This window comes from Pongo abelii, chromosome 12 (genome assembly GCF_028885655.2).
Source record: "Pongo abelii isolate AG06213 chromosome 12, NHGRI_mPonAbe1-v2.0_pri, whole genome shotgun sequence".
Classification (NCBI taxonomy): domain Eukaryota; kingdom Metazoa; phylum Chordata; class Mammalia; order Primates; family Hominidae; genus Pongo; species Pongo abelii.
Window position 1 is genome coordinate 93,841,681 of NC_071997.2, and position 10,276 is coordinate 93,851,956.

Below are 10,276 nucleotides of genomic sequence, written 5' to 3' on the forward strand. Positions count from 1 at the left end.
AAATTCTCCTTGATGTTATTTTTGCTTCTGAATTATCACTTTCTTCTCTCTCTCTATTCATCCCCTGTATCTCCTTTATTAGCTTATCTTCCTTTGCTTTGAAACAGTGGTTCTATCCTTTGTCCTTATTCTCTCACCATCATGCACTCTTCCCGAACCACCAAAGGCACAACAGCACTTGCACATCCCAACTGCCACTTACACGCAGACACAGACCCCAAATCTGTCTCTCCAGACCTGCAGTTTTTTTCTGAGCTCTCCTGCTGGAAAACATCAGCTAGAAGTCTTTTAGTCATCTCAAACATAAAAGCTGAAAAATCAAACTCATGATCCCCAATTCACTCTTCTCTTTCTGTGCTGTCTTGGTGGAATGATACCATCAAAATCAGAACCCTGAAGTCACATAGACTCCCACTTCTTTTCTTATGCCAACTCAGTTGCTCACCAGGTCCCAAGAATGCCTCCTTTTTGACATCTCTAAGATTTGCCTTTTATCCCCACTGCCACTTCCTTAGCTCAAACCCCAAACATCATTTGCCTGAAATTTTATAATAATCTTACATCCGGTGCTTTCTCTCTCCAACCTTCTACTACTCTACTGCTGCCAGAATTACCTTTACAAAACATCAATTAGACTATGTCAATTCCCTGCTTAAATCTTCATATCCAGAGTGTACCACACACTCTCACATGACTCCTTACATGGCCCTTCCTATACCTTGTCACCAAATTTGAAACATTCAGGCTGCTCTGTCCTCTGGAACTACTGAGGACCACGTTCACAAAGCCTGGAAAGGATTTCCTTAAGCTTAGAGGACTTTGAGGGTCAGGAGGTCACCTGCCCTTTCAGCCTGTTAGGAACCAGACACCTGAGTTAGCTCCACACCCCCTCCTTTTTTATATATACTTTTTGTTGTTGTTGTTTTGCACATTTCTCAAGAAAGAACTGCTCCTCTTTTGAGAATCCAAATCGTTCATGTATCCATGTAATATCTACTAGCACCTAATCTGTGCCAGGCACTGTTGTAGGCTGTTGAGGACAGTGGAAGAACCTAGATGGACACAGTCTCTGCCCTCAAGGAGCTTATGTTCTAGTGAGGGAGACAGGCAATACATAAGTAAACAGAATCTCAGGTAATGCTATAAAGCAAAATAGAGCAGGATAGAGAGACAGAGAGTGACAGGAGAGGGGCCCTGCACGTGGGGTGGTCAGGGAAGAACTCTGGGATGAGAAAACAACTGAGCAAATCCTAAATGAAGAGCAAGTCATGCAGATATAGAGAAAGGAGAAACATTCCAGCAGAGGACATAAGTGCAAACACCACAAGGTGGAAGTGTATTTGGTGTGTTCCAGGAAATGCACGAAGAGGCCAGTGGAGAGGGATGATCAAGGGTGAAAGTGGTGGGAGATGCACGGGGACGAGTAGGCAGGGGTGGGGTAGGGCGGGGTGGACCTGGTAGCCATGGCAAGGACTTGAGATTTTTATCCTTGGACACCATTGGAGGGTTTTGAGCCGTAATTGGACTTATTGTTTTTGTGTTTATTTTTATTTTTATTTTTATTTTATTTATTTATTGAGACAGAGTCTCTGTCTGTCACCCAGGCTAGAGTGCAGTGGCACAATCTCAGCTCACTGCAACCTCCACTTCCCAGGTTCAAGCGATTCTCATGCCTCAGCCCCCTGAGTAGCTGGGATTACAGGCATGCGTCATGGCTCCTAGCTAATTTTCGCAGTTTTGTAGAGATGGGGTCTCACCATGTTAGCCAGGCCAGTTTCAAATTCCTGGCCTCAGGTGATCCACCTGCCTCAGTCTCCCAAAGTGCTGGGATTACAGGCGTGAGCCACCACGCCCTGCCAGACTTATGTTTTTAAAAGATCACCTTGATTGCTGGGTAGAAAAGACACTATAAAAATGCAAAACTAGAAGTGGGGAGAGCACTCAAGAAGCCATCACAGTGGTTTTTGTGAGATGACAGTGGTTTGTACTAAATTGGTAGCTGGGTGCCTGTAATCCCAGCCTTTTGAAAGGCCAAGGCGGGCGGATGACTTGAAGTCAGGAGTTTGAGACCAGCCTGGCCAACATGGTGAAACCCCATCTCTACTAAAAATACAAAAATTAGCCAGGTGTGATAGTGCAAGCCTGTAGTCCCAGCTACTTGGGAGGCTGAGGCAGGGGAATCACTTGAACCTAGGAGGTAGAGGTTGCAGTGAGCCAAGATCATGCCACTGCACTCCAGCCTGGGTGACAGAGCGAGACTGCATCTCAAAAAAAAAGGCTGGGTGTGGTGGCTCACACCTGTAATCCCAGGACTTTGGGAGGCCGAGCCAGGCAGATCACCTGAGTTCAGGAGTTCAAGACCATGCCTGGCCAGCATGATGAAATCCCTGTCTCTACTAAAAACACAAAAATTAGCCAGGCATGGTAGCAGGCGCCTATAATCCCAGCTACTTGGGAGGCTGAGGCAGGAGAATCACTTGAACCTAGGGGGTAGAGGTTGCAGTGAGCCGAGATCACACCATTGCACTCCAGCCTGGATAAAAAGAGCGAAACTCCGTCCCAAAAAAAAAAAAAAAAAAAATTGGTAGCTGTAGAAGTGGTGAGAATATGTCAAGGCATTTTGTATTTTGAAAAGAGAGCTGACTAGACTTAGTGACAGTGTAGATGGTGTGAGGGGAAAAAGAATAGTCAATGATGACTCCAGAATTGGGGCGTGAGCAGCTGGGTGAATGGGAGCATCATTTCCTGAGATAGGGAACACTGCAAGGAAGAAGAATCAAGAATTCCATCTGGGCCAGGCACAGTGGCTCACACCTGTAATCCCAGCAATTTGGGAGGCCAAGGCAGAAGGATTGCTGGAGCCCAGGAGTTCGAGACCAGCCTGGGCAACATGGTGAGACCCTATCTCTACGAAAAAATTTAAAAAATAAAAGCGTTTTTTTTTTCTTTTTTAACACAAGTGTGAGATACGTATTAAATGTCCAAGAGGAGATGGCAAGTCAATAGTTACACATGCAAATCTGGAGCTCAGGAAAGTCACGGGCTGTAGATAAATGTGGGGAGTCATTAATAGGCAGTATTTAAATCCGTGGGACTGGGGGGGTGTTCCCTTTTTGTTGCCAGTGACATCACTGTCATCATCTGAGGTTTTTGGTTCCAGGTGAGACACTTTGACAGCCCCTACCTGTTGTACCACGAGAAGATCAAAACTAGCCGCGTATTCATCCGAGACTGCAGCATGGTGTCTGTGTACCCGCTGGTCTTGTGTGGAGGAGGCCAGGTGAATGTGCAGCTTCAAAGAGGACAGTTCGTTGTCTCCCTGGATGATGGTTGGATCCGTTTTGTAGCTGCTTCCCATCAGGTAAAGGGAGAATTGGTCTGTTCTATGAGGCTCAGGCCACGAGGGGCTTTGACAATATGAAGTTATGAAGTCAAGGGCATTCCTCTAGGGACCAAGGTAACAGAGCTAATTAAAAATGAATGACGGTGGCTGAGCCCAGTAGCTCACACCTATAATCCCAGCACTTTGGGAGGCCGAGGCGGGCAGATCATTTGGGGCCAGGAGTTCAAGACCAGCCCGGCCAACATGGTCAAACCCTGTCTCTACTAAAAATACAAAAATTAGCTGGGCATGTTGGTGGGTGCCTGTAATCCCAGCTACTCAGGACGCTGAGACATGAGAATTGCTTGAACCTAGGGGGCAGAGGTTGCAGTGAGCCGAGATCGTGCCATCGCACTCCAGCCTCAGCAACAGAGCGAGACTCCGTCTCAAAAAAAAAAAAAAAAAATGAATTATGGTCTACAATGGGACACTAAGAAAGAGTGAGGCTGAAGTGAAGCCAGGAGTGGAGCCCTAGTAAGAGTTCCAGAAAGCACACTGTGAGGGGAAGTCTGGTATGGGCTGGGGTTGGTATAAAAGGCTAGGACAGAAGCTGTAAAGTGAGGGTGCTGGACCTTCCTTATTGTTATATAAATAATAGATGTTCACCAAAGAAAAGTCAGAAAATACAGATAAGCAAAAATAAATAAATAAAAACCACCCTGATTCCACCACTACCATTTTGAGAAAAAGATAATGGGTCTGAATTCTTCATTTATTCTCAGGTCTCAATTATTCACTATATGGAGTCTCTGTGAAAAACATTTCATGGAGAGTACATATAAAACAGAACTTCAGCCAGCCAAGTGCGGTGGCTCACGCCTGTAATCCCAGCACTTTGGGAGGCCGAGGTGGGCAGATCACCTGAGGTCAGGAATTCGAGACCAGCCCGGCCAACATGGTGAAACCCCATCTCTACTAAAAATATAAAAAAATTAACCAGGTGTGGTAGCAGGCGCCTGTAATCCCAGCTATTCGGGATGCTGAGGCAGGAGAATCTCTTGAGCCCAGGAGGCGGAGGTTGCAGTGAGCCAAGATTGCGCCATTGTACTCCAGCCTGAGCAACAAGAGGGAAACACCATCTCAAAAAAATGAATACATAAAAATACAAAAAAAAAATTAGCTGGGCGTGGTGGCAGGCGCCTGTAATCCCAGCTACTCAGGAGGCTGAGACAGGAGAATCACTTGAACCAGGAGGCAGAGGTTGCAGTGAGCCGAGATGGCACCACTGCACTTCAGCCTGGGTGACGGAATGAGACTCCGTCTCAAATAAATAAATAAATAGATAGATAGATAAAACTTCAGGTGGACACCTGTAATCCCAGCTGCCAGAGGCTGAGGTGGGAGGATTGCTCAAGCCCAAGAGGTCAAGGCTTCAGTGAGCCATGATTGCACCACCGCACTCCAGCCTGGGTGACAGAGTGAGACTCTGTCCCAAAAAAAGAAATAAATAAAACTTCATTTTAATATCTGCATCTGTTAGAATTCTTATGTTACAAGAAGCAGATATGCCAACTCAAACATTAAAAGAAATTGATTGGCATATTTAACTTTAAAGTCTAGAGCAGCAGTGTCCAACAGAAATATAATGTGACCCACATATGTAATTTTAATTGTTCTAGTAGCCACATTTTTAAAAGTAAAAAGAAATAGATGAAATTAATCTTAATATATTTTATTTAACCTAATACATCCAAAATGTTTTAATTTTAACATGTAATCAGTATAAAATTATTGAGATAGTTTACATTACCTTTTCATATTAAGTCTTCAAAATCAGGTATATATTTTATATTCACAGCACATCTCAGTTTGGGCTGGCCACATTTCATATAGACATTAGATAAGCCACTTGTGACTAGTGGCTACCTTACTGGATAGTCCAGGTCAAGAAGGCCAGGCAACGTTGGTTTGATTTAGCAGTTCAGTGGTGACAAAAACGTGGTTAACCTAGTGGTATCGAAAGGGCTGCAGTAGCTCCTGGCATCACATGTATGCAGTATACGGTTCAAAAGAAGAGCCAGAAACTTTCTTGCCTACAAGCTCAATCAAAGCTCCCCTCCTAAACCAATCCCTGTGATCAAAGGGATGTCCTGAACTTGAAGACCTGGAGTACCTGAGCCATTCACCCTGGCAAGGCTCACAGTGTGAACCTGAGTTAGAGCAGGGTCCAAACTGCATGTTTTCCGTACAGTGGGGAAGGGGCAAAACAGATGCTGGGAAGATGTCTACAGTGCCACAGCATCAGCATAAGCAAAATGCCATAAAAGCATACAGTATATCCCAAAGCTACAGAGATTTTTGATTCATCTAATGTCTTCCACTTTTTTTTTTTTTTTTTTTGAGATGGAGTCTTGATCTGTTGCCCAGGCTGGAGTGCAGTGGCGTGATCTCGGTTCACTGCAACCTCCGCCTCCCGGGTTCAAGCAATTCTCCTGCCTCAGCATCCTGAGTAGCTGGGACTACAGGCATACACCACCAAGCCCGGCTAATTTGTTTTTTTTTTTTTTTTTTTTTTTTTTTTTGAGACGGAGTTTTGCTCTTGTTGCCCAGGCTGAAGTGCAATGGTGCCATCTCGGCTCACCGCAACCTCTGCCTCCCGTGTTCAAGCGATTCTCCTGCCTCACCCTCCCGAGTAGCTGGGATTACAGGCATACGCCACCACCTAGCTAATTTTGTATTTTTAGTAGAGACGGGGTTTCTCCATGTTGGTCAGCCTGGTCTTGAACTCCCGACCTCAGGTGATCTGCCCGCCTCGGCTCCCAAAGTGCTGGGATTACAGGCATGAGCCACCGCGCCTGGCTAATTTTTGTATTTTTATTAGAGACGGAGTTTCACCATATTGGACAGGCTGATCTCAAACTCCTGACCTTGTGATCCACCCACCTCGGCCTCCCAAAGTGCTGGGATTATAGGCTTGAGCCACTGAGCCTGGCCCACCTTTTTTTTTTTTTTTTTTTTTTTTTTTTTTTTTTTTTTTTTGAGATGGAGTTTTGCTCTTGTTGCCCAGGCTGGAGTGCAATGGCGCAATCTCAGCTCACCACAACCTCTGCCTCCCGGGTTCAAGCAATTCTCCTATCTCAGCCTCCCGAGTAGCTGGGATTACAGGCATGTGCCACCATGCCTGGCTAATTTTGTATTTTTAGTAGAGATGGGGTTTCTCCATGTTGGTCAAGCTGGTCTCAAACTTCCACCTCAGGTGGTCCGCCCACCTCAGTCTCCCAAAGTGCTGGAATTACAAGCGTGAGCCACCTGGCCCAGCCTATCTACCACCTTTTTTTTTTTTTTTTTTTTTTTTTTTTGAGACAACAAGGTATGCAGTGGAGTGATCAGTGATCAGTAAATTTTCTTTTCCTTTTTTTTTCTTTTTTTTGAAACGGAGTTTTGCTCTTGTTGCCCAGGCTAGAGTGCAATGGCGCAATCTTGGCTCACCGCAACCTCCGCCTCCCAGGTTCAAGCGATTTTCCTGCCTCAGCCTCCCAAGTAGCTGGGATTATAGGCATGCACCACCATGCCCAGCTAACTTTGTACTTTTAGTACTAAGAGATGAGGTTTCTCCACGTTGGTCAGGCTGGTCTCGAACTCCTGACCTCAGGTGATCTGTCCATCTCAGCCTCCCAAAGTGCTGGGATTACAGGCGTGAGCCGCCGTGCCGGGCCCTGTCTACCACTTTTAATTCCCCATTTTCCTGCTTCTCCTCGTGGAATAAATCATAAAAATTGACCAAACTTTAATATGGAGAACACTATATAAAAGCCATACTTCCAGACTGAATCTTTTCTTTTTTGGGGAGCAGGGGGGACAGAGTCTCGCTATGTCACCCAGGCTGGAGTGCAATGGCGCGATCTCAGCTCACTGCAACCTCCGCCTCCTGGGTTCAAGCCATTCTCCTGCCTCAGCCTCCTGAGTAGCTGGGATTACAGGCGCCCGCCACCACAACTCGCTAATTTTTGTATTTCTAGTAGAGACAGGATTTCACCATGTTGGCCAGCCTGGTCTTGAACTCCTGATCTCATGATCCGCCCGCCTCGGCCTCCCAAAGTGCTGGGATTACAGGCGTGAGCCACTGCGCCTGGCCCGAATGTTTTCTTTAGATGAGATGTGATAGAGGCACTTTTTTACAATGGACCTCATTTAGTCAATTACAAAATGAAAATGTATTTAGGGTTTTTGCTCCTAATGGAGTTAAAATTAGTACCAGAAATCTAAATAATGGTAATCATAACTGGGGTATTTCCCTCCAATAACCTATCCTGCCTGTTCCTCCAAGCACTGCTCATATCGTAGCTTTCATTTTAGGTGGCTGAATTGGTAAAGGAGCTTCGTTGCGAACTTGATCAGCTTCTCCAGGATAAAATTAAAAACCCAAGCATTGATCTGTGTACGTGTCCTCGAGGATCCCGGATCATCAGCACAATTGTGAAACTTGTCACCACACAATAAAAAGCAGTCTTAGAGAGTGCTTGCTACTCACCTGCTTCTAGCTCACCTGGGAAATAACAGCAGAACCTCTACCTCGAACTAAAGACCTGTTGGGGCTGGCCCTGGTGGAGGAGCCCAGAGCATGCAGCCCAAGGCAGCTGAGGCAGTGTATATACCCTTAGGGCCATTTCTAACAAAGCCTTGGCCACTCCCAGCACAATTTGGAGTGTCAAGGGTGAGAGCCTAAAACCTAGCTTGCCTGTCTTTGTCTCTGTGACTGTTCTGGAGTGAATTAAGTTCACCTGATAACTCAAAAGTGAATGTATAATACAATTCTGTTTTAATCTGTGTATTCTTTTTCTCCTACTTTTTACTGGGGTGAGACAGGGGCATGAGGAGAAATACGCCTTTTTTTTTTCTTTTCCTGTCGCCAAGGCTCGACTGAGAGAAGTCAGAACAGAGAAGGGGAAAAAAAAAACAAAATTATGTGAACAAGCAAAATTAAAATTTCATTTTAGGCTATTGGCTACTGAGTAAACTTGACTTGTGAGGGATTTTTATTTTTACTCATTAAAAGTCAACTTAAAAAAATTGAGTGAGTTCTCTTTTGGTATTAAAATGCAAGCTGGTCTTATCGATAACACTCCTATTCTTAAAAGCAGAACAATCTGGATGTCTTCATAGTTCTACATTTAGGAATCTTTACTCTCTCTTCTGAACTCACCCAGACACAAATCACTGAAGGAGAATTTTAATAGTATTCCTGGGGCAGAGTTGGCATGGATGAGGTCAGAAAGGTTACCATCGGATTTACAGCCACCACAATGCTTTCCATGAAATTGCTTATTTTCAACCACCTCTTAGGTTAATGGGGCGCTAGCATTTTGGAAAAACATCAGGGGATTTACATTTTCCCTGGACATCTATCAGTATGGCCAGGAAGGATCCCAAATTGCTGGGTAGAAAAAATATTTGTATGTTTGTTTAGACGTCAGGGCCGGACGCGGTGGCTCATGCCTGTAATCCCAGCACTTTAGGAGGCCGAGGCAGGCCAATCACATGAGGTCAGAAGTTCAAGACCAGCTTGGGCAACTTGGTGAAACCCCATCTCAATTAAAAATACAAAAATTAGCCGGGCATGGTGACAGGCGCCCATAGTCCCAGCTACTTGGGAGGCTGAGGCGGGAGAATCACTTGAACCTTGGAGGTGGGGGTTGGAGTGAGCCGAGATTGAACCATTGCACTCCAGCCTGGGTGACACAGTGAGACACTGTCTCAAAAAAAAAATTAAAAAATGGACCTCAGGACAGGGTCACTACAGGTTCCATAGTATGGATAGAATTCAAACTAAATCAAAACCATCTCAGTGAAATCAGTGAAAGGTTATTCACTTTTCAAGGTATTATTTAAGTTTTCAGGAAGTCTCCTTGGCTGTCCAAAATGATTATTATCAAGTATATTTAAGCTTCGGTGCACTTGAAGAGCTTAGACTCTAAGCAGTATTTTTAAAAGGCATCGATTCATGTCATCGCTTTAAATAAAAAACATACATATGCAAGCACCCACAGAATCCAAATTCTGACTTGCTGTTGAAACAAGGCTCCTATTACAGAACTGATTAGGCTGAGACCTTTAGAAGAAATGAAGAAAACTGCATTAAGCCTCTAAAAAAGTTTTCTTTTCCTTTCTTTTTTTTTTTTTTTTTTTTGACGGAGTTTCACTCTTATCGCCCAAGCTGGAGAGCAATGGTGGGTTCTCGGCTCACTGCAACCTCCGCCTCCTGAGTTCAAGCAATTCTCCTGCCTCAGCCTCCCAAGTAGCCAGGACTATAGGCACGTACCACCACACCCGGCTAATTTTGTATTTTTTTTAGTGGAGATGGAGTTTCACCATGTTGGCCAGGCTGGTCTCGAACTACTGACCTCACGTGATCCACCCACCTCGGTCTCCCAAAGTGCTGGGATTACAGGCGTGAGCCACCGCACTCAGCCTAAAAAAGTTTTTAAAAATCAGTTTTCACAGCCGGGCGCGGTGGCTCACGCCTCTAATCCCAACCCTTTGGGAGAGCGAGGCGAGTGGATCACCTGAGGTCGGGAGTTCAAGACCAGCCTGACCAACGTGGAGAAACCCTGTCTATACTAAAAATACAAAATTAGCCAGGCGTGGTGGCGCATGCCTGTAATCCCAGCTACTCGGGAGGCTGAGGCAGGAGAATTGCTTGAACCTGGGAGGTGGAGGTTGTGGTGAGCCAGGATCGCACCATTGCACTCCAGCCTGGGCAACAAGAGTGAAACTCCATCTCAAAAAACAAAAACAAAAACAAACCCATCAGTTTTCACTCTTGGTGCTACAGTGGTGCTCATGCCACCCTAGCTAGAGCCATCTGCCCAAGTGGACCTGCAGCATTTAACACAAGTTTGCCCCAGAGCACTCAGCTGGGAGATAATTAACAGCAAAACTTTCCACCCAGTGAAA

General features: G+C 45.3%; 1 protein-coding gene across 5 annotated transcripts in view; it reads left to right on the forward strand.

Annotated features, from left to right (window-relative positions):
• The window catches only part of DHX57 (DExH-box helicase 57), a 78,340-nt gene extending 70,001 nt beyond the window's left edge, over positions 1-8,339 (forward strand). For all 5 annotated transcript variants that reach the window (XM_024242726.3, XM_054547641.2, XM_024242727.3 and 2 more), the window contains 2 exons: positions 3,161-3,361; positions 7,679-8,339. In XM_024242726.3, the coding sequence (XP_024098494.2) occupies positions 3,161-3,361; positions 7,679-7,822 (345 nt within the window). In that variant the 3' untranslated portion in view covers positions 7,823-8,339. The remainder of the gene's footprint in view (positions 1-3,160; positions 3,362-7,678) is intronic.
• The last annotated feature ends 1,937 nt before the right edge of the window (positions 8,340-10,276 follow it).